Consider the following 25,537-nt stretch of genomic DNA (forward strand, 5'->3'; position numbering starts at 1 on the left):
TGGGCTGCCAGGGTTAATGATTAACCGGACGTGTACACCAGTCACGTGGTTAATGGCGACTCGGCTGAGGATTGCTGTGTGTGATACACGTGCTGTTGCATTCTATAGATTAACCACAATAAATGTGTTTGCCCTCAATTTGGAGCACCTGCCTAACGTCCTTCATTTCGAGTGTGCAACACAGGCATTTTCTGCCTTTCTCAGCACTCTCGATCAGACTGCATCACGGACATTACGCGAGAGCCGGGGTGCTATGGTACCCCGGAGTACGCAACTGGATGTGACTGCACGCGTAGCACCTGCATGTCGGAGTTGGTGAAGCAGCAGGCAGATAGGTAGTTTGTATGCATGGCCACGGACTTCTTCTTAGCTGCGAGATTTTCATTCTTGTCCATGCTCAGTGGGTAAACAGAGCACTTGTTGTCAAGGCCCCTGTCCATACAAAGACACAGAGCCACAAGAAAACACTTGCTAAAGAAGTATCAACGGCATCGCTAGATATTCAGTTTCAATTATATTTGCGTAACACTGATAAATCGTCTTCCATACAACTGGCGTGTGATTTATTTGTCAAACAACTGTATTTGGACACCTGCAGTTTGCCTCCAATGCTTGACAGCTTCGCCGAAAACACTGCATAGGTTTGGGGAACCCAGCCCCTTCCTGCTGTACTTCACATCATCAAGGTCTGGGGTTGGATTTCCGATTGGGCCACCTTTCTGTATGGAGTTTGTATGTTCTCCTCCTGGTGTGTGTGGGTTCCCTCCAGGCTCTCTGGTTTCCTGCCATAGCTATTAGAAGCATTTGATGTAACTGGTATTGGCCAAAAATCCAAATGATGAAAAAATATTGCCGGCAAATTACTCAATTAGGATTGCGCATTCTGTTGAAAAAGACTTGAAAGTCAAAAGGTTTTGCCGACGTGCTTGTGGATTCTGAGGGGTAATTGTCTGTGGGTTTGAGTTGGAGCCAGTTGATCTCTTATGCCATGAGGAGACCCCTCTACCAATCCAGCTACAATAGCTGTCAGTGTCAACCTGACTTAATCATCAAATAAAACAATGCCATTAAAGAAGAGGATTTTTTTTGTATTAAAAACCAAATATAACAATTCATTCTTTATTTAAAGTTATGCTTTTAATGATTTTTATATTCTGTAACGTCCAAATTAAAACGTGGGCCAGGTTTAAAGATGTAAAAACGAATTTCACGACACGAGTGCATTTATTTGAAAAGTGGTAACAATTTTTTTTATATTAGATTAACCCGAATGCATGACAATAAAAGCAGCATTCAGAATCCATAAAGGTTATTTTTAGTTAGATCGCGTAAATCAAGGCCGTAATTATAATATATATATTCAAATATGCTCAAAATCTCTCCCCCCCCCCCCCCCCCCAATATATTGCTATAAACAATATTTTGTTTTAAAATTGCTATGCTATGTAAATAAAAACAACAATTTGCTAAACCTTGGCCACAATATCTGGACTTGTCTTCATATTACAATGCATAGATTTCTGTTGATATGATTGTGGTTATGGTTGTACTTTATGAATCCCTAATCTCTGCCATTACATATAGTGAAACAAGAAAAGGTAAAAAAGTAAAAACAGAGCAATGTAATACAATACACTATTAGACATTATTGTAAAAAAAAAAATCCATCCCATGTGTTAGTGAATTCTTTAATATTTTAGGCAAGAAATGAGTTTTCAAATTTAGATTTTTTTTTTTTTCTGGGGGAGGTCGCTATGTGTCCACTGCGCTGGCGAGGTGTGGTGGTGTCAACAGCTGTGGCCACCATGACATCTTGAGCAGGACTCGTTTAACTACGAGCCGCTGCTTGCTCGCGATCCAGTGCCCACGTGACCACAAGTGGGTCGGTAGAAGAAACAAAACCAGATGAATGTCTATGTCCGCACCACCCCCTTGCTACATTAGTCCGCAATTTTTATGGGCATTTAATCCGAATGTAAATGTGTTGCATTAACCAGGCCATCGCTGTCCACTGGCACCCCGAATATAATCAAGAGCTGCCGGTATAAAAAGCTAGAGATAGTATCTCTGTAAGAAATAATTTCTTCTAGATTTCAGAACATGTTATAGCAATATTAATAATTAGCCGCACAATTGTAAAGGTATTGAACTATTATACTGTTGGCAGCACACCATAGCGGCTCTGGGATTCAGTTTTACGGGGTAATCAACTCGTCCCACGTGTGGCTGGTTATTTTTGTGCCTCATAATTGGAATATAGACTTGTGATGATATTATAATACAACACAGTGATGTTCTATTCAGTGCACTTCTATTTATGTGAAGCTGTGAAGTCTCCAAACGTGTCCATTTTGTGGTTGAATCTCTAATGAATACATAACTATTTCAGTCAATATTACTTCGAATTAATTACTTATCTCCACATATGTATACAAGGCAAAGTTGTGATTATGTGTGTCTGTTCAAAATGTTTAGTGTACTTCCCGACATGCAACAAACTGGAAATTTGCCATGTGGGTACTTTCCAGACTGTACACCATGGAAAAATTATAAAAATATACTTTTTTTGAGGGGGGGGGGGGGGAGCTCAATAATGCAGGTAATGTTTTGCACGGCAAGTGAGCTGTGACGTCAAATCTGTCACGTGACCCGCGCACGTGGAAGCGTAACGCATTGTGGCGTAGTGGTTAGCGCTACGCTGCGCTACGAACCCGGCGACCCGAGTTCGATTCCCGTTCACGGCCACCACTGGTGACGATAATTTTAACCGGTCCTGGGCCTCCCCTAGGTCGACTCAGCCTCAAAAGAGTAAGTGGTGTGGTGTGTGAACATCGCCACTGGGGAGACAAAGGTGGCCGGGCGTCGTGAATCCAAATCCCGGGCGAAGCTGGGTAGTACTACAGATAGTTCTCCATAAAAAAAACACCAATCAACGCAATCCACATCCACTACTGCAACAATTCACCACCAACAACCACCACAGAATTTGTACGTGGGAGATGAGGAAGTTGTAAAATATTCTTAGGTTTTTTTCGATAAAGTCACGTAGGTAAAACATCAAATTTATGAAAATAAAATAAAAATCACGACCTGATGACGGAGACTTGTGTTGCCTCCGAAACGTCGTGATTTTTATTTTATTTTATTTTCTTTAATTTTGATGTTTTACCTACGTGACTTTACCGAAAAAACCTAAGAATATGAATCATTGCAGTCACGAAAGCTTCAAATCTAGAAGTTGTAAAATATAAGAAGACACGTCATCGTGTATGCAGACTGTATCGAAATCATAAACATGGCCACATCGCCTCAACACTCCAGTATATCCACTGGCCCTAAATCCAAACTTGAATCAAGTTCAATATCAAAACGACCATCTTCAAGATCATCCATCGACTTGACTCTGCCTACCTCTCTCACACCATCTCAATCTACTCCTTTCCACACAAGCAGTGACGGCTCCTGCAAAATCTCTCAGGGGGGGCAAATGTCTGGATGATTGATAAGGATAAGGTCCACCCATGCAATGAATAAATTAACAGCTTAAGCATGTAAAGGCAACTTCACTTCTTTAATATTAATGAAAAATAAAGTGACTCTTACAATACATCTTGTTTGTTTATATACTCACTATTAAAACAAACCACTCAAGTTTATTTTATTAAAGATTCCACTAGGTAGCGATAAATTATATTGTTGGATGAAACGTGCTTACGTATGATGACGTTAGCACGTATGATGACGTAAGCACGTTAGTGCGAGCCCTCCCGGAAGCCATAGAGAATGCATTGGAGCGCCCCCGTTCGAAAAAAAACATCTTTCAATGTAAGTCTATGGGGCCACTCTGGGCGATTCTTAGCCGGAGTGAAATCGCCCCAAAAGAGGCGGTACTCCACAGAACGTGACATGACGCTGATTGGACTATATCCAGAGGCTGAGAGTGACGGCTAGCGTGACTCTGTGGTTGAATGACATTGGTGGTGCGTCGCCCAATCGCCCTAATGAAGAAACCGCCCCTGCACACAAGCTATACTCCAGCAACCAAGGCCTTCTGTAGAAGCCCTCAGTCGACTTTCACTCAGTGACGGGTCGCTGTTTCGCCTCTGCTTCTCTCATATGCTGTCAACTTCCCTGCCCTTGTTCAAATCCGTACACAAGGCTCTCTCTTTTTCTTTGCCCATTTCTGGGCCCAATTCATCTACAGTTTTGATACGTTTCAGTTAACCCTGAAAGTAGTGAGTGTTTACATGTGGGAGGAAACTGAAGGAACCTGAGAAAACCCGCACGTGCAAGGGGGGAACACTCAATCCCGTACAGAGTGGACTAGTGGAGTCCACATTTTTGCTGTAGTAGCTATACTAACTCTATAGCAGTGTGTACAGCTGTAGTAGTAGCTATACTAACTCTATAGCAGTGTGTACAGCTGTAGTAGTAGCTATACTAACTCTATAGCAGTGTGTACTGATGTAGTAGCTACACTAACTCTACAGCAGTGTGTACTGGCTGTAGTAGTAGCTATACTAACTCTATAGCAGTGTGTACAGCTGTAGTAGTAGCTATACTAACTCTATAGCAGTGTGTACAGCTGTAGTAGTAGCTATACTAACTCTATAGCAGTGTGTACTGATGTAGTAGTAGCTACACTAACTCTACAGCAGTGTGTACTGGCTGTAGTAGTAGCTATACTAACTCTATAGCAGTGTGTACAGCTGTAGTAGTAGCTATACTAACTCTATAATAATCATCTTTGGTTATTTCGGTTAAGTCACGTAGTTAGAAAACTCATTTTAAAAAGTGAACGAAAAGAATAATAAAATCTAAATACTAAAAAACAAATAACAATTAATGTAGACTGTAGCCTGGTTATTAATGGGAGTGAGTGTACTGGCAGTCTATAATGTAGACTGTATCAATGGTTATGAAGAACCAAGAATAAGTCTACATTTTCGACTGCCAGTACGCTCAGTCTGGTTAAGAACCAGGCTACTGTATACACTATAGACTGCCAGTACGCTCACTCAGTTTAATAACGATTGCTACAGTCTACATTATAGACTGCCAATATGCTCACCGAGGTGAAGAACCAGGCTACAGTCTACATTATAGACTGTTAGTACACTCACCCAGCTTAATAACCAGGCTACAGTCTACATTATAGACTGCCAGTACACTCACTCAACTTAATAACGATGGCTACAGTCTACATCATAGACTGCCAGTACACTCACCCAGCTTAATAACCAGGCTACAGTCTACATTATAGACTGCCAGTACACTCACTCAGAATTAAAACCATGCAACAGTCTACATTAGTGGTATTTATTTATTTAATATTGTTATTTTATACTTGTTAACTTAATTTTTTTTCATCTACATAACTTTAACGAACGAACCAAAGAATATGAATTCCTGCAGTCACGAAAGCTTTAAGTCAAAAATCTAAGTCAAGATTTAAAGATTTTTGACTTAAAAATTTCGTGACTGCAGGAATTCGTATTCTTTGGGTTTTTCGGTAAAGTCACGTAGAGCAATTTTTTTTACAAAAAACCGCGACGTTTCGATTGCAACGCAAGCAATCGTCTTCAGGAAGAAAAAATTAACCCGTAAAAACAAAGTTTTTCACTCTAAATCCTTTATATGCTTGGCGGCTAGAGTCCTCTCGTCCTCTGGCTTGAGATGGCTGCCACCTATGGGTCAGATGATTGTCTGCCAGCATTAAGCAATTGGTAATTAAATATTTTAAAAAAATTCCCTAAACAGTGTAAAATTTTGGAGAAAAAAATTCACGAAAATTAATTGTCACACACAACGAGTCTGTGTGCAAAATGTCAGCTCGATTGGATCACGGGAAGTGGGTTAAAAAACGACCGAAAGATTTGCACGGTCGTAAGCAAGCAAGCAAGCATGCAAGCACGCAAGCAAGCAAGCGAACTTAACTATAAAGGATTTAAAAAAGGAGGGGAAAGCTGCTGAGGCAGGCTGTTTTAAAGGTCTGAAATGGGTGTAGCCCAAGGATCATAAACGAAGTGGGCGGGGCTAGTGATGTTAAAGTGATAAATTAGTAAGATCGGAGGGCGACTTCCACATCGAAGTCGCCCTCCGATTTTTTACCTGTTAAGGGGCCGTCCATAAATGGCGTCACGCGATTTTGGACGATTTTTGACCCCCCCCCCCCCCTTCGTCACATGGCGTCACAAAAAGTCAGACGCCCCCTCAAATATGACGTCACAAAGCTCTGCCCCCCCCCCCCCAAATAAAACTTGCTTCAAATCGCTTTAAACTATTGCCATTGTAGTGCGTATTTAATGTGGCGCTGCACTCTGATGTTGTAGGAGAAAACATTTCTTAAAACGTATATTTAATTAAGTAGAACGTGTTGTCTATTTTTATTTAAAGTTGCGCATTTTGATGTGACGTCACATTTCTCAAATCCCCCCCCCCTCGTCACACATCGTCACAAATGTCTGACCCACCCCCCTAGGTGCGTGACGTCATTTATGAACGGCCCCATAATGTAAAATCAGAGAGTAGATAATAACAACTAACATCGGAAGGTCAGGATGGAAACATCACAGCCAGTTATGACTTAAACTCGTTAATAACGTCCTTCCAATGATTGTCAGTTTGTACCCATCCTCTCGGTTGAAATTGTGTCTGTGTATTATTTATATCTGGATGGCTTCATGAACGAATCTTTGTTGATAGCCAGTGGGTTTGCAAAGTACCTTCGTCGTGGAGAAATCAATTTCGTGTGAGCCCACCGCATTAAAACAATGATCAGCCACGGCCGCAGGTATTGGTCCTTCCGTGTTTCAGATCTGCCTTGTGTTCACGAACACGGTCCGAGACATGTCGCTTAGTTCCCCCAATGGAACAAGACGGGCACGGACCACACTGCGCATGTGACGCATCGAGGGGGGTGAATCGCAAAGTTCGTGGAAGTGCAGATCATGGGGCGGTAGGGGGGGAGTGTAAATGCACCCAGTCCGGCCATCCAGTACGTTTGCTACATACAAGTACGAGGTGAGGCATGCGAACACGACGCGTAAAGTTGGCCGCCGAGGCCGCCGTCCATACCTCTCCACTTTAATTCTAGATTTGAAACTTTCGTGACTGCAAGGATGCATACTCTTAGTTCTTTCGGTAAAGTCACGTAGGTAAAAAATGAAATTAAAATTAATAAAAATAAAACAATTAAAATCACGACGTTTCGGAGGCAACACAAGTCTCCGTCATCAGGTGGGACCGTCACAGCCAGATTTGCTGCATCAAGTGAAGTAACTGGTACTTAAGAGCTTACATCCTTAATCCCTCCTTCACTTGATGCAGCAAATCTGGCTGTGACGGTCCCACCTGATGATGGAGACTTGTGTTGCCTCCGAAACGTCGTGATTTTTATTGTTTTATTTTTATTAATTTTAATTTCATTTTTTACCTACGTGACTTTACCGAAATAACTAAGAGTACCTCTCCACTTTGTAGCGGCTCGCTCGCCGTGCTACAAACCCAGCGGCCCGAGTTCGATTCCCTGCTCACGGCCAACACCGTTGACGATTAATCATCTGAACCGGCCACGGCCTCTATGAGTACCTGGTACGGCGTGCAAAGCTCGCCACGAGGGTGCGGTGCTGGCCACCCACCCCCTCGTGTGCCGTGTCGGCCTTCATAGGTGCTGCTCGCTAACAGCAGCGCTCGCCACAACAGTCTGCTGTTAGGCGTCACGTTGGCCCGAATAGGCGATTGCGAACGGCACGTTGCGTTTAAGGGAAGATGAGACTCCTATGTTTTTGTGTGTGAGCGTGCGTGGGGGTGGAGGGAGACGCAGTCCAGTGGGAAGTGCACTCACATCACACATTCACTGGCCCGACTTCGATTTCTGCTCACGAGCAATAACAGTGGCGAGTATTTGAACCGGATCTGAGTGCCTGGTGTGGTGTGTAAACATCAGGCCTGGGGAGACAAATGCGGCTAGGCATGGGGCTGGCCACCCACCCCCTCGTGTTTCATAGGCGCTTGCTAACAGCACTTGCCCAGACAGCCTGCTAAGGGCTCTGGGGGGGGGAGGGTCTTTGTCGTGTCGAGGGAGAGGTATGGAGTGTGTGTGTGATGGGATGGTGTGTGTGTGTGTGTGATGGTGTGTGTGTGTGATGGGATGGTGTGTGTGATGGGATGGTGTGTGTGTGTGATGGGATGGGATGGTCTGTGTGTGTGATGGGATGGTCTGTGTGTGTGATGGGATGGTGTGTGTGTGATGGGATGGTGTGTGTGTGTGGGATGGTGTGTGTGTGATGGGATGGTGTGTGTGTGATGGGATGGCGTGTGTGTGATGGTGTGTGTGTGTGATGGGATGGTGTGTGTGATGGGATGGTGTGTGTGTGTGATGGGATGGGATGGTCTGTGTGTGTGATGGGATGGTCTGTGTGTGTGATGGGATGGTGTGTGTGTGATGGGATGGTGTGTGTTGGGATGGTGTGTGTGTGATGGGATGGTGTGTGTGTGATGGGATGGTGTGTGTGTGTGTGTGTTGAGATGGTGTGTGAGTGTGTGTGATGGGATGATGTGTGTGATGAGATGGTGTGTGTGTTGGGATGGTGTGTGTGTGTGTGTGTGATGGGATGATGTGTGTGTGTGTGATGGGATGGCAGGTGTGTGTGATGAGACGTGTGGGTGTATTGAGTGTGTGATGGGACGTGTGTGTGTGTGTATTGTGTGTATTGTGCGTGTGTGTGTGAGTGTATATTGAGTATGCTCACCCGCAGGCAATGGCGCACCCAGACGGAGCGTACGCGCACGCCATGACCCACGTGCATGGCATGGTGACTGCATGCTCCTGTTGGCACCCACACATGCACATACACATGTAGGCATTGGCACAAACAGCACGTAGACACATTATCACGCGTGCACATACCCATACGCGTAAATCAATACGCGTGCATTATCACTGGCACAGGTAAACAAGAAAGCAACGTAGCCTTAACAGACTGTAGGGGCAAGTGCTGTTAGCGAGCACCTATGAAGGCCTGAACGGTACACGAGGGGGTGGGTGAACAGCACCACGCCCGACCGCCTTTGTCTCCCCAGTGGCAATGTTTGCACACCGCACCAGGTAGTCATTTGAGGCTGAGTCGACTTAGGGGAGGCCCAGGACCGGTTTAGATAATCGTCACTGGGTGTTGGCCGTGAGCGCGAATCGAACCCGAGTCGTTGGGTTCATAGCGCAGCGCGCTAACCGCTACACTACCGCTCCCCATTAGCTGCACGCACACGTATACACACTACCGCTCCCCGTATATACACACACATCTATCATCGCCTCCGTCTCCACTGCGGGCATTGCCTTTGACGGAGTACCTTCTGTAGCTGCCACTCCATTGTTACTTGCCAATGCTGGTTATCATCCCTTCTCGCGGATGATTTTTTGTAAAAAAAAAAATTCATGAGGCTCATTGGTGTAGATTGCAATCCAAATCCGAAGCTCTCCGTGGCCTCGCGGTGTGCTGGGAAGTAGACGTTGCCCGAAACGTCGTCTATTATTTGCATTGCCCTTTTAAGGCCACAGTTTTATTAACGAATGCGTTGATTTTTTTTTACTTTTCTTAACAATCAATATATTTCTTACTTGCCTGTTTTCTTTAATTTAAAATGTGTGGGGGAGGGTGGTGAAGTGAGGCATTGTGGGAAGACCCCCCCCCCATGTCTCCCTCTCTCATAGTCCCCATGTGTCCCTGTGCCCCCCCCTCCCCCGTGTCCTCCCTCCCCCTCGTCCCCCCTCGTCCCCCCCTTGTGACATCTGTTAAATAGCTTTATAACTCATCGGATTCCTCCAGTCTAAAATAAAATTTGCACAACTTTCAGCTTTCATGCAACTTTCTCTCTCAACGTCCACGTTCCCGATCTAGGAAATTTTTATCTGTTGCTTATAATGATTAAAAACGGTTACCTCGTGACCTACAATTGGTACGTTAAATATCTCGAATTGGCCTGTAATTAGCATTGCCCTCCCTGTATAATTTGGACCGCACCTTGGACCTCACTAGCCCATGGAAATGTGTTACATTTGTTTAGACACAGACTTCTCTGAAAATCTGTTTGTTCCACGTCCATTTCAGAGAAACGTTCTTAAAAAAAATATTCCTTGTTTAACGTCTTTGCTGACTACACATTCTAGAATATGCAAACCTCTCTCATTCCTCACTCCAATGTTGAGATTGTCAACCATCCTTTCATCTCTGAACCATGAGCTACTTTTAAAGTCAATAGTTGCCCTATATCTGTTGAATGTGTCTGTAAATAATTGTAATTTTACTATGATCAGTAAAAAATAATCTCCCCTAGCCGACTGACTATGCTGCAATGCATTGTGAGCTCGTTGAGTATTTGAGTGATGTTATTTCAGGCATTTCATCTCCTCGCTCATCCTCATCATGGCTTTGTGTCGGAGCATACACTTGAATAATGGTTGTCTTTTGAGAGCCTTAGTGTGAGTCCGAACAACTCTTGAGACGGACAACTTTATTTACATTTGACAACGATGCTATCAAACTCACTGCCCAATATAAAATTACCGTCAATTCTCCTCATGGGGGGCTACTTTTGATGCAGGAAGTTTGGCTGTGACGGTCCCACCTGATGACGGAGACTTGTGCTGCCTCCGAAACGTCGTGATTTATTATTTTATTTCTATTATTATTATTTTTACCTACGTGACTTTACCGGAAAAAACCTAAGAGTATGAATCCTTGCAGTCACGAAAGCTTCAAATCTAGAATTAGCCCACTCTGTATGAGTGTGGAGTTCCCCCATTGCCTCTCGCATTACAAATGCCAACTAAGACCCAATTTATTTATTCCAATTCCGTCTCCAGTTCAACAGAGTTTGATTCAGCAGGTAGAGTCGACGGTCATTCGAGAAGGCGACCTGTTCTTAGCCAGTGATTCGTGACATCCCTCACTGCCTACCATGCTGCCGCCCTGTTGGCATCGCAGCAGAGTTGCACGTTATTCTTTGGTTCTTTCGGTAAAGTGACGTATAAAGATAAAATAATAAATTAAATAATAGCATACTACGACGTTTCGATTGCAACACAAGCAATCATCATCAGGTATAAAAGAAATAGCAACAAAAATCTAACCAGAAACACTATAGACAGACACACAACATGCAAATTTTTTCTCTGCCCCCTCCCTCTCTCCGCCCCCGCCCCCCTCTCTATATTTAAGGCCCCGTCACAGAGACGACCTCTCTCTTTCTGCCGATACGTGTTCTCTCTCTCTGTGTGTCCTTATGATGTCTGTCTACTTGTGTTTCTGTCTATAGTTTTCTGGTTAGATTTTTGTTGCTATTTCTTTTATACCTGATGATGATTGCTTGTGTTGCAATCGAAACGTCGTAGTACGCTATTATTTAATTTATTATTTTATCTTTGTACGTGACTTAACCGAAAGAACCAAAGAATAATTCCTGCAGTCACGAAAGCTCCAAAATTGAGTTGCACGTTACTCAAGAAAGGCGTTTCAAGCGGCACTTCCAATGGGAGATACGCGTTTTTTGGTTTGGCCATGTTTGTTTGTTGGAGTACGGAGTTAGACTGATGGCCTTAATCTAAGTTGTCTTGTGGTTGTTGTTTGACTTGCATCCCACTGGGATTTTTGCACACAGCGTTGGTGTACGGTGCTTTTTTCTGGAATATTTTGCTGTTTTTTTCCTGGATTTTCTGTTTGCACTTAGTCACATAGTCACTTTAAGATTTCGATTTAAAGCTTTCGTGACTGCAGGGATTCATCTTCTTGGTTCTTTCGGTAAAGTCACGGCTGCTTGCGTTGTGGCCGAAACGTCGTGAGAATTATTGTATTATGTTTTATTTTTATTATTTTATTATTATTCATTCTACGTGACTTTACCGAAAGAACCAAGAAGATCACTTTAAGATGTTTTCTTGTTCATGTTTTTGTCTTTTGTTTGTTGCGGTTGCACCCGATTCAAGAGCCGAATGGCTCACAGGGCTACACCAAATAAATGAAACTGAAAACTGAAAAAAACATGCGACCATACTTCACCACGCTGGTCAACACGAGCTGGTGAGGATATCCCCTCCCAACATGGGGGACTCAGAGGGCACCCAACCACGTGGAAATGATCCCCAGCCCACGGTTACCACGCAGCCAATCACACGGTTCACACAGCCGTCGTGATTACGCTGACAAAGACAAAGCTATACAACGGTGTAATTATATCCTAATGACCTCTTTCATTCACACTACCTCGAATCTCATTGAATATTGTATCTAAAAACAGAACTCTTAATGTTACCGTCGGTAGTAAAGAGAGCCAATGAGAAGCTGCAGATAACCACGATGTCAAGTAACGAGTGGCACGGCATTGGTTACAATATTACGATACTTGGACGCGTATGACGAAGCACTTTAAAATGCATCTTTAACAAGCACTGTGAAATGGAAAAGACAGGTTTATACTAGTAGGAACCTCCTGATTACACCAGCCCACATGAGATTATTGTGTCCGTCCGTCGTGCAGAGAGGGGCTGGGTGGGGAGGGGAGGGGAGGGTGGGGAGGGGCTGGGTGGGGAGGATGGGGCTGGGTGGGGAGGGTGGGGAGGGGCTGGGTGGGGAGGGGCTGGGTGGGGGTGGGAGGGGTGGGGCTGGGTGGGGATTCGGGCTGGTCACCCCGTGGTGCCCTTATAAAACTCAACGTTTAACCTACTCACGCCGGCTTGTGCCCGCCCTCACAGTCGGGCATATTTGCGGAATACACCACGCCGCCGTTGACCCTGGCCATTGACCGAGCAACCCAACGTTCCTACCAGCTCCCTCCGCGGGAATGTGTTAGTCTCAGCCTGGAACAGGTGAAGTCGACATTTTGCTTCACCGCCTTTGCCTGTAATTCCATGGCTGTGGCTCCTTCCTCGTCGCCCGTGGAAAGGGAGTTTCACAACATCTGTGCGATCCACCAACCATGTCTTCCACAGTGCTAGACTACAGGCGTGCGCCACCACCAACACCACTCAGCAAATAGAAAGTTAAAGAGTCGCTTTACATATATGCCCACAACAACAAAACCTCCAGATTCCCGTGCCATTGTTTACATGCATGCTCCGGAGTGGCTGGAGCATATACCAGAACAGCATAGAATAAGACTCAAGAAGAAGGATCGTGAAATCAGGTTGCTTGAACTTGCAGCAGCAATGCATTAGCTCTCTGTAAAATACAGTTTTAGCAGAAGTCTTGCAAGCCGACGTGACAGGGCGTTGACATCGCCCAGTGGTAGCGCAGTGGCCGCTTGCTGCAGAGATTCGCGGGCGTTAAATGTTCCCTGATGTCATTCGCAAGAGGAGGCCACAGAGGGACACAACTAAAAACGCAGCATCTGTTGGGCAGCTATTGAAGGTGGACAAAAATCTAAATAATATGATAAAGAGGCAGGAAAACTGAACTTGATGATGAAAGGGAACATAGCAAACCAGCCGGAAGAAGAATGTTGTTGATCGGTGCGTACTACCTGCTACGGCATACGGCTCAGAAACACAATGGTTAACACACACATATATAGAAGAAAGAAAAGTGTGCAAAGAGGCATGGAGAAATCCATCCACGGGATTACATTGAGAATCAGAGAGAGAGCAACACGTGGATTAGTCGGCAGGTTACTGACATCATCCAAACGATTAAGAAAAATAAGCCGGCTTGAACAGGACATGTCGCTCGACATGATGATGGACGATGGTCAAGAATAACAACGGACTGACAGCCAAGGGATGGAATACGTCCATGACACGGCCAGCGAGGAGATGGAGTGATTAAATAAGTTCATGTGCAAGTGCTGGATGGATTGTTTATTTTATGAATACAACTTTGATAAATATAGTATTCACATAACCACAAGATAATGTGTGATTTATTTATAGATATTAATGTTACGTCAAATGATGCATTGTTTTTGCAAGTCTACTTTGTAATTAGTTAGATCCTTGTTGTTTTCAAGCTTAAAATAATATTATAATATCTGAACGCTGTCCGTATACAGGCATAATCCCGGTTTACGCCCAGGATGCGTTCCCGAAGACCAGAATGTAAATGGAAAGTACTTAAATACAAGCAAAGACATCGGATGGCGGATCGTAACGTGGTACAGTACCTAAACAGAGGATGCTCAGTAACCCATTGCATATCGATTAATTACAACCATCATTGGTATGTTAAAATATTTCCTTTTCGATTATACTGTACGTACTATTAGTTGTTTATCATGTGAAAAACAGTTTACGCTTGTCGCCATAAATACGGTATGTGCGGGGAAAATAATACGAATCGAGTATGTGCACACAGGAAAGAAACGACTCTCGTCAAGGGATGGTCATGCTGGGGGCACCACCTGGCACCCGCTCGTTGCCGTGCAGCATAAAAGAATTTGGCTCTTCGTGGTAAGGTTCGTAAATCTCGAGTACGCTGTGGTGAGGTGCACAGTACGTAAAACGGGACTGGGCATCAATAAGTTTAGGACGTTACATCGAAAGAACGTAAAACGTGGAGGCTGCAAATCGGGGTATTGCTGTGTATATAGTCTGATTAATTATTTTTGTAGATACAAACAATATTCATGTTCTCACCTTGTTGGTGGTAAACGCATCCCACACGATCACCTTCCCATCCTGGAGGCAGAGAAACAAGCGTCAACACATGTCCCGCACAGGTGACAAACGCCACGAATCGGCGCTCGTAGCGTCAGTACTCGCCCTTGCTCAGCGACAGGTCTTGCGGAATTGTCCATTTGCCAGGTGGGGTGGTACATGACAAGGCTGTCACCAGCCCGTACTCATCGGCACGATGCAGTGTGGTTGAATAATTCACGGGGCCAACACGCCGTGCCCAAGGCTTCTTCCGACAAAAGTGACAACACGATGATGATGATAATAAATAATCACATTGCCTTAATGTGTCATTTGCACTTTAAAATAACAATAATAAATCCATTGGAAGCCTCACTGAGTTTCAAGACTTTTGAAGAGGGCCTCGTTAGATTGAGACATTTGGTAAACTCCAATAATGATGAGTGCTAAGCGTCCTCATGGGTGAAATCGGAAAACTCGGAGCAAACCCTCCACAAAGGGGGGGGGAGGTGACATTCACTGACAGATTTAAGAATCCATTGCTGTGTTTCCATCTCCTGGCTACCTCACAGCAAGGCCCAACCCTACAGCACCTCAACTGTTCCCGAGCAGTCTCCCATTCTAATTCTAACCTGGCCCAACCCTGGCAGTGCAAATAAAAAAAACACATTTTTTTTAATTGCACATCCATGTCACGGAAGTGAGCCAAAATGAAGACAACGAAGAGAATTGATGGCAGTCACACGATTTAAAGCATTCGTGACTGCAGGGATTCATATTCTTGGTTCTTTCGGTAAAGTCACGGAGAATGGAAACAAGTCACGTATAAGGGAAACAATAAAATAATCACAAAAAGCTTGTGTTGCAGTTGAAACGTCGTGAGAATTGTATTGTTTTATATTTTTATTATTCTATTGTTTCCCTTCTACGTGACTTTACCGAAAGAACCAAGAATATGGCATTCACATGGTGAAGTGTTTGGGTGACCAGAGTCTTTGTGGCGCTCCCTGGTGACCAATGAATGGTTCCTCACCTGGGAGGAGCTGACGAGTCTCCGCTTGTCCTTGCACCAGTCCATGCACAGAACTTTGTTGCCGTGCCCTTTGAGGGTGCGACGCGTCTTCATGACAAACTGGCCCAGCGCCTCCACTCGCTCGGCCACCTGGTGAACTGCACGCGCGTGGGCACAATGCCGTGGTGTGGATGCAAGGAGTGAAGAACGTGTGAGCATGTGAACATGCGCAAGATGACACAGACAGACATGGGCCGGCGCTCAACACGTCCACAAGCTGAACTACAAGAAATAACTCACTGTATTCGAGGCCACGCGTTCCGTAGTGCACGAGATCGTCGACTTGCCAAGCTGTACAAACATATCCTAACGCCGTACATGTGGGTACGTGTATGAAGATCAGTTACATAAGGTGCAATTGTACAAATACAGGCAGATACAAATTGACAAATTACACGGGCAAGAGTGTTTATTCGAGACGAGTCTAGATTTGGGGCTTTTCTAGGATTCAACAAATCCAAATCTGTGGTCAAAGCTGCGCACGGGCAGAGCTGCTGCCATGTCCCTAAAGCGTAACACTGGGATACAGGAGAGGCAAATTCGATGTTCAATTTACATTCCTAAAGTTCTAAAATAACATAATAACCGCAGAGACAAATAGGGACATTTGTGGTGCTAGCCAAGGCCGTAGCCATGGAGTCAGCATTCGGGGGGGACCAAATCTTCCAGGGTGTCTGGGGGTCCCAACTCATAAAAAAAGTACATTTCAAAACTCATTTCCTGCCTAAAATATTTAAAAATTCACTAACACATGGGATGGACTTTTTTTAATTTTTGTTACAATCATTTTTGTTACAATAACGGCAGCCAACGAACGTGACGCGCGTCCACGGAGAAGATGGAACGCTGAGATCAGCTCGTGTACAAGTGGCTGGACGGAGTGTTGCATCGCAGGATCGTGAGAGGTGGAGATGGCTTGGGGAGGCCTTCATCCAGCAGTGGATTGACCACGATGTTCACAGACTGCGCGATGAATCCGGAGACTCAAGTTTAGTTTACCGCTCACGGCCAACATCATTGTTGGTTATCTGGACTAGTCATGGGCTTCCACTAGGTCGATTCAGCCATAAACGAGCACCTGGTGCGGTGTGTGAACATCTCCACTAAGGAGACAACGGCGTGGTGCTGGCTAAAACACCCTCTCATGTGCCGTGTCGGCCGTAATAGGCACTCGCTAATAGTACTTGTTTCAGCAACATGTGGAGGCTACACAGGGCGTCTGCGTCTGTGTGATTGTGGACAGGAGTGTGTGCCACGAACACCTACAGTTACACAACGTAACGTGCAATGCATCCAGCAAAAAAAACCTTGCATTTTTTTGGTTTCTAGAGGTGAATGCATACCTACAGACCGATATCTATAATACATTCGCACATACGCACAGGGTTTCTGTTTTTTTTCAGGAGGTTTTCATAAGGTTGGCGGCAAGGCGAATTATTCAGATAACCGGACAAGGGCTCCCTGCTATTAGCCCGACTGGCCAAGGCGTCCTTCCACATTTACCTCTTGCAAAATCACTGAGCAAAACACTGATGCATAATGCACCACAACAAATGCATTGGGAGAGCAAGAGTCAAGTTTGTGGAGGGTACGTTGTCTGTTCCGTTATGTGTATTCACCAGCATGCCACGTGAGCTGGGTGAGAATACAATAACACGTGGCGCGTATCCGCACCTGAGGCCCCAGACACGTGCAGCCTCGTGTCTCCCTGGACCGGAACCGCTTGTATAGAGTCAAGGGAGACCCAACGTTCTTGAGGTGCCATAAACCATCTAGCGCCTGCACGTGAGCCGATTTCATCGCTCAAATCTCCCCGGCGAACGTCGCTTCAGACGTGTTCGCCTCCTTCGGCTGCCACTCCGTTGTTAGTCTCGACCACCGGCAGTGGAGGTAGTGTTGACATCGTTCGTTATTCTGTTGCGACGCACTGACCGTCTTGGGGGCCAGGCTTCATGAGTACACCAGGCACTCTGACAGAGTACGTGTACAGCAGCACGGAGAGGGGATTGTTGCTACTGGGTGGTGGTGGTGGCTACGCTGCACGTGGCCTGTAGCCCTGCGCCGCGAAAGACAGCGAGAATTGGTGGATCGCACAAATATTGCCAAACGAATTTCGCACGGGTATCAAGGTGCCATACTCTGGCACCTTGATGTGCATCTCGTATCATCCGCCCCTTCTGTACGGGGATCAAGTGTTGCCCCCTCACATGTTTGGGTTTTCTCCGGCCACTCCGGTTTCCTCCCACATGTACAAACGCTCATTAAGTGGCTGGACACATCTTAATGTGAACCTTATGGCGGGACCCCGGGGTCCCGAATAAACGGAAGTCCAAATCGTAATTAATTAATTTATTTTTGGCGACTCTATCCCACCACGCACATAAACGCCGAGACCCATCAGAACTCAATCCTCTCGTTCTTCACCAAGCACCAGTCGTTGCCAAAATTGCCGTAGGTCAGAAACACAACTTTGAAACTTTGATTGGCGCAGCGTGCGGAGCTCGTCGAGAGGAATAGATCGTCGTGTCGTTCGCCTTCGACAGAAATAAAATGACGTCGCAAGGCAGTTTCTGCGAGAGCCGGGGGCTTGTGAGACCCCGGGGTCCCGCCATAAGGTTCAATGTGTGGACGACCGGACGACCGCCCTGCCGCCTTCCAGCTTGCATGACGTTGCTCAGCGACTGTGAGAGTCGCAATTCGCACGAACGACGGGTGCACACAACTGGGACACACGCTCGTCGTTAGCAGTGGCGAGGCATGGGCGCCGCCGCGTGTTCGCCGCGAGTGCCTTGGGCATCGCGGAGAAGAGCCAAGTGCCAGAAACGCCGAGTGGGAGTGTCGTGACTAATCCCAAATCGGCGGTGTTGATCGCGAGCCGTGCACGACTTGGCGGCGGAAGCCGCAGAGTCCGACACGCAACGGGCCGACCCAGTAAATTTGGCCGTTCGTCAAATTGGTATTTAAACTCGACAAGGAATAGCAACGGCGAGATCACAGCAGTGGCAGCAATTCAGTATGAAGAAACTACCGAGGCAAGGCCCAGTGGGTCAACATTTACAATGAGTACAAGTACTAACAATCCTATGTCAAATGGGTACATAGTACCTGTTAACGGGCACTGCTGCGTAATATTACACAGTCCATACAGTTGTATAACACGCACTACACTTCTACGCACATATATAACGCATACAAACACTTACGCACTTATATACACACGCACGCACACACTACAGAGACACTTAAAACGCTCCCACTTGTAGTTAGCACGCTGCACGACATATTAGGCAAACACGCTCACCACCAATAACAGTGGCGAATATTTGAACCGGTTCTGGGCCACTTATAGGTCGACTCGGCCTCAAATTGTTCTCTGTGTGCAATCTGGGGAAACAAAGGTGGCCGAGTGTGGTATTGGCGACCCACCACATCGTGTGCCGTGCCAGCATTCATAGGTGCTTGCCAAGAGCACTTTCCCGAATGGTCTGTTAAAGACGATACATTTACACACAAATACAGGTACATTTACACACACATACAGATACATTTACACACACACAGATACATTTACACACTTAAATACAGATACATTTACACACACATACAAAAATGCACATAGCAATCCCGACATGCTATTCGCAAGGGTAAACGATTTCGCCATATGCGGTTAAATATTTTCAATTCGAATTTAGGAGCAGAGACCTTCTAAACGTAATGGAGGCGAGCGCTTTGACATTTGCGAGAATAACAGATCATCTACCACAAAGACGTACACGACTTGAAATTAACAATTTGTGGGTTCGGGTCGGATCGGTCAAATAGTGCCACCCGTTTGCCGGACTTCACTGTGGCGTCGTCACCCAATAACGCTGCTGGATGGACAGTGGCGTGGGGGGGGGGGAGATTTAAGAAGCGGTTCCCCGTTGTTTAAATTGCCACCCCCGGGAGATGGGATCCAACGGGCGAACTTTGGATTGCAAGTCGGTTTCGCAGTTAAAGCTGTGAAACATTTACGCTGAACATTGTCGATATAAGTGGCGAACCGATAACTCGTTATTCACCGATGTTTTTCATTTGGTTACCGGTGATGAAAACGTGCCGAGTGAAAACAGCCTCGTTACGGCGCGCGGCGCTCTGCAGACAATGTGCTGTTTCATTGTGCTCGTTCAAAGTGAATGATTTCTTTGGTCAGCGGGGTAGGAGAAGTTAAGCACAGATGACAGCCACTGCGAAAGGCAACACGCGGAGTTTTACGTCGTCTTTGCCTGACTTTTGTTGTCATTTGAGATCACGGAATCTTCACTTGCCAGAGAAGAATCAACCTATCTACACATTTGAAACAATCTCCCTGGGGCAAAACTACATTATACGTGACGTAAACAGTGGCGTGCAATCTGCTTCCTTTTAATCTGTAACCCCCATAGTGGGTGTAAGTATAGCATTCCTCAAGTAAAAAAACGTATTATTGATGTGATACTGCGTTGGCAGTGGTGCACAAGCACAATTAACAAACAAAAAACTCAACGCATTTGTTAACAGCACTGCCTTATAATAATAATGGCCCTTCTTCACGTTACATTAACGGTTACATTCGGAGAATCACACGCCTAGCTTTTTGCCAAAGCCTGGCTCCACATTATAGACCCGTGTCGTTCAGTACAGGGGGAGCCCTTTACACGAACAATAGCCTTTAATGAAATAGCAACACACAGCGGAGCAAGCGCCCAAATCAGTCAAGGTCACGCCACCTACACCCAAGGGTGAAACGCTGGAGGGAATGCTGTCAGACGCTAGAAATGTTCTCACTTTCAGCAAGGCAGCTGTAATTTTAGACACTCAGATTACGCAGCCGTACACATATACTGCACACGTGTTCTAAACAGTCTCCCAAGTGCACTCGTGTAACCAGTGCACGTACCGTCATCTCAAACGCACGCTACTCGCGGTTACTTTCAATTGTTTACAACTGCGATGTGGCGAACCACAACCAACCAATCGCGGCTTGTGGCAGCAGAATGCCCATTTAAAGTCGCGTCCTGAACACGAGCAACGCTGAGAGCGAGCAGGGATCGTAGGCCCTGACCCGGGGCGCGCCACGGGCACCACCCTCCCCACGGCCGGCACCATCGCCGCCGTCTCTCCTGCAGTTGTGGTGCTGCTGCCGGGCGCGACTCACGTTCCACGTCGTGCAACTTGGCCCTCTCCTCCTCCAGTTTGATCTTGAGGTTCTCCGCCTCTCCCTGCAGTCCGTCGATGGTCTCATTCTCCTGCAGCCCTTCGGAGGCCATCTTTCCGGCGCACGAGCACCCACGAGCACGCAGAGGCCGCAAAGAGAGGCGCAGTGACTACACTCAGTCGACGCTTGCCAGGATAACGATGGACGGACGAAATGCGGCACCGCAGCAACACGAGGATCGCACACGAACGCGGCGGACACACGGCCAGAGATGCGGACCGGCGCGGAGAGACCCTAGGGAGCACAGCCAGAGGCAGGCGAGCGCCGCAGGTAGAACATGAATGAGTGCGTCTTCGCGTTGCCACTCTCCGTATACGGACGGCACAGATTAATAGGCGAAGCCTTGACGAGATTTTCGGGATCGCTATTATTTCCGAGTTGTTAACCGCCTGCCGGTATCTTGCCTTTGCCTGCTCTGGCGATGCGTAACCGGAGCTGGGCGAATGTGTACGCTAGCGGGCCGCCCGCATCTCTCACTGTAATACAGTGAGAGCGAGAGGCACTGGAGGCAGCCCATGGGTTGTGCTGCAATGCGCGACCGCACCACGCGGCGGTCGCTGTCCGCGGTGCTGAAGGACGCACGGTGATGCACGATGTCCCACGGGGCGCCCGCTGGTTCGCGGTGCTACGCTCGCTGTGACTACGCTCGCCTAAGACCGTGGTTGTCGCTGGACTTTAAGAAGGGCGTCGCTCACGGAATGAGAACACTTTACAAATGCTGTGGCTTCCCTCTGGATATCCGTCCACCTATTACTGATTTACAAAAAGCCCCCGTCGTGTGAATAATGCAACTGTTTTAACCGTGTGTGTTTATGTTAGAAATGTATTGGGGAAGTCAACATCGCGATGATTCGATAACGGAAAACGTGTACGCAACGTGCCACGATGGGGCGCAAAGGACTCTCATGTTGAGGCGTGTATAATGATATCATTACAGTACATTTCAAATGTTCCCACTAAGCATGTCGTTTGCACAAAAACCCCAAAAAGCAACAATCCGTGCCACCCTCCGCATTTTTTACTTGCTAAGGTAATCATACATTTACTTCATAACTACATTACTAATAACTGTGATTTCTACGCCCAAATAAAAACAAGTTTAATATTTAAACGAGATTTTTTAAAGTTATCATGAATATTGTAACGTACTGAGTCAATCTTTGCAGGTATAAGCAATTTATAACATTTTCACTTCACGTTGTACTTTTTCCCTTTTCCCCCCTTTAACATGTGAATTGACGATTACTCTTTGGCAAAGAGCACTCACGCAGGGTTTTTTATGTGTACAATGAGCGAACTTTTGCTGTAATAGCTTTTGTCAGTTTACTGCTTTTAAACAATTTGAAGGTGAAGGATGTAGACATACTACAGTCTGTATATTAACAGAAATAACTTTATTTTAAACAAAGCAGCTTTTGAGATGCGTTGGAGTAATTGGTGTGCATCTTTAGTTCTCTGTGAAGTGTGCTGCATCTTCCCTTGCTTGGGTCTCTTCTCCGAGTTCATGTCCACTTGTATACGGGAGATATTTATATTTAAAACAACAAGGCATAATAACGCGAATTCACTCCACCGACACCTCCAAACACACCTTGTCAGATTAAACATATACAAATATTTCACAAGGCTATTAATTTAGCGCTGGCACCACCGATACTATTCATATTTACCATATGTTCATTTGAATACAAAATAGAATCACAGTACCCGTATAAAATAACTTCCAAACCAGTTATATTTATAAAGTCATAACATAATTAAATACTCTATAATATCTAGCCCAAAGTATCCTAAACATATAAGTTAGGCGTGTACACCATTCACGCACGTGGCGATTAATTGAACTGGTATTTTCTCAATGAAAACTTGATGTCAACACAGCCTATAACCCACGTTCCGTGTTAAACCAGAACAACTCTATGCCTAGTGTCCAACGAGCGTAATAAAAAATGACTCCCCGATACCTTCACCTTTACAATGAGCCTCATTTTAACCCAAAGCACTTTGTTCCGTGAGATATCTCCGTGCCTATCTGCCCCTTAACTTAAGAGCCCAACGACTTTAGTCTCACCCGAGACTGTCAAGCCCGTCCCAATACCCACCAGCTCTGCGCAGCTTGTGCACACATTCTGAGACTGTGCATTGATGAGGACGCCACGGAGCGGCCGTTCTTTGCAGCACAAATCGCACTGCCCGAAGCAGACGACCAGGAACGTCTGGTCACACATCTCCGCTGTGAAAACCGAGAGACGAAGAGCATTAGCACGTATTCTTAGGTTTTTTTCGGTAAAGTCACGTAGGTAAAAAATTAAAATTAATGAAAGTATAATAAAATAAAAATAAAAAATCACGACGTTTTGGAGGCAACACAAGCTTCCGTCTTCAGGTGGAACCTAAGAATATGAATCCTTGCAGTCACGAAAGCTTCAAATCTAGAAGCATTAGCACGGTGCAACTGGGAAATACTTTCATGAAAGCAAACGTTCCCTTTGGCGTGATTCCACATGTTCTAATTTCAACTTGGAATGTGCCGCACAGTATTTAGAGGCGCGAGGAACCACAGGCGAAGGCAGTCATGCGATGTGCAGGCAGCCACCAACAGTTGCCCGAGCTTTGTAGTCCTCTATATGTTAAGGTGTGATCGGCTAATCAATTCGTGTTTACATTTTGGGAGGAAGCCAGATCGCCTGGAGAAAACCCAGGCTTGTGAGGAGGAAACACTCTATCGCATACAGAAGGAACAGATGGAGTCCACATGTTTGCTATACCGCCTTATCCTGGCCAGCAACGGTGCTTGGTTACAGGTGTGCACCAACACCTTTCGGCTATAGCTAGCTTCTACACTTAAACACGGATGCACTGGACAGACAGCACTCGTAATGTTTCGAGAGAATGAAGGCTTGCGTAGCTTACTCTTATTTCATACATTTATCCGTTAATATTGAATTCCAAAGTTCCACGGGTCATTGTAGCACAAGATGTAGGAATCACTTCAAAGCGGTACCAACGTAAAAACAAAATCAATGTATTTATGATCTTACATACACATAAGGGTTCATGCCAAACACGTGATTTGATACCGTAATACTAATAACAATAATACGTTCAGCGGCGTGGTTCAAGGAGAATAGCATAGAGGTCATCACGCGGTTATTTAGTGATGCTGCTGCATTAGTCGTGGTGCACAAACACAATTAGATAAAACCTCAAGCCGCTCGTCAATATCACTGCCACTACTGGGTTAAGATAAATTTCAGCAGTCGAGCGGAATTGCGGTAAATGTACGAAAAACGCGCCATCTGCCGTGAAATGGCATTTCAGTTAAATGCAGGAGCTGCCCGCAGTGTATTATATTCCACATTTTGAGATGATCCTCGAAGTGTTCATCGGCAGAGTATAATGTCAAATGTTTCCCACCAGGTTCCCATTGCAACATAAACATGCGTGGGCTCATATGGATAAAGAACACTATTCGTAAGAGCACCCCGAGGCTCGAGAGTAAAACCCATTTATTCTGTTTTACTTCACATTACGTTGAGTAATGCGGGCTATCAGCTCGCTTAAAGAATGACTCAGCTTCACATGCAGCAGCTACCGTCTCGTGCAGTGCTGCCACCTGTCTTCCGAATTGAGACATGTTTTATTACAAGAAACGAGCGTAAGGATGCATCGTTTTGCTATAATTGTGTGAACAGCGCTCCGAGATAAAGTTTAAACACATTTGTCAATCACACGGCCTTAAAATAAAAAAAAGCATCAGGTAATGTTATGATCGAATGTGTTGAGTGTTTTGTTGATTATGCTTGTGCACCACTCCCAACAACAGCAGCGTCACTAAGTGTTCAAAGATAAACGCATTGATTGCTCACTGCTGTAACACATCGCTATATTGTATATTTGCTCGGCTTCACCATGTAGGCGTGCACTGGCGACACGTTTAATCCAGATGGCGAGACTAGACTCATGGGACCACCAACGTGTTTCATGGATCAATATTTTAAAGAACCCCAATGTATGTCATGCAATTCCGTTGGTAACAATTTATTACTGACCCATTCCATGTAAATAACAGGTTATAATACATTTTAAGCACAATTTAATGCATATATGATTCGTAATAAATTATTGTTGGTTCGATCGTGTAGGTATAATGCCAATTTTAACTATAATCCTTCACTAATTTTGATTTGAAGCTTTCGTGACTGCAGGAATCCATACCCCTTGGTTCTCTCGGTAAAGTCACGTAGGTATAAAATAAAATAAATCACGACGTTTCGATCGCAACACAAGCGACCGTCATCAGGTGGAACAGATACAGCAAGGAGAACTGCTGACAGAGGAGAAAGAGCTGCTGACAACAAGAGTTTATATCGGATTTTGGTGGGCTCAACCCAAGGGTAAGTGGGCGGAGCTAGAAAGGGAATTTGTACGTAAATGTAAATGTGAGAGATTAGCATGTCAATGCGAGACGGTCCCAGCCACAGAAGGATCCCCGCCACCTTCTGTGTTGTCACGTGGGCCAATATGCCAATTGATTTTGTTTATCAGCAAAAAACATCGCATTCTAATAAGACAATTTCGAGACTTACAAAGCACAATAACG

At 45.5% G+C, this 25,537-nt stretch overlaps 1 protein-coding gene across 1 annotated transcript in view; it reads right to left on the minus strand.

The window, feature by feature from the left end:
• The window catches only part of GNB5 (G protein subunit beta 5), a 68,650-nt gene extending 45,486 nt beyond the window's left edge, over positions 1–23,164 (minus strand). Inside the window, exons 1-6 of the mRNA XM_061577465.1 lie at positions 23,037–23,164; positions 20,875–20,986; positions 15,660–15,796; positions 14,627–14,668; positions 8,754–8,830; positions 300–432 (exon numbers count right to left, since the gene is read on the minus strand). Coding sequence (XP_061433449.1) covers positions 300–432; positions 8,754–8,830; positions 14,627–14,668; positions 15,660–15,796; positions 20,875–20,986; positions 23,037–23,162 — 627 coding nt within the window. The 5' untranslated portion in view covers positions 23,163–23,164. The remainder of the gene's footprint in view (positions 1–299; positions 433–8,753; positions 8,831–14,626; positions 14,669–15,659; positions 15,797–20,874; positions 20,987–23,036) is intronic.
• Positions 23,165–25,537: the final 2,373 nt, after the last annotated feature.

Source organism: Lethenteron reissneri, chromosome 64 (genome assembly GCF_015708825.2).
Source record: "Lethenteron reissneri isolate LAM-NWPU_2019-01 chromosome 64, ASM1570882v1, whole genome shotgun sequence".
Lineage (NCBI taxonomy): Eukaryota > Metazoa > Chordata > Hyperoartia > Petromyzontiformes > Petromyzontidae > Lethenteron > Lethenteron reissneri.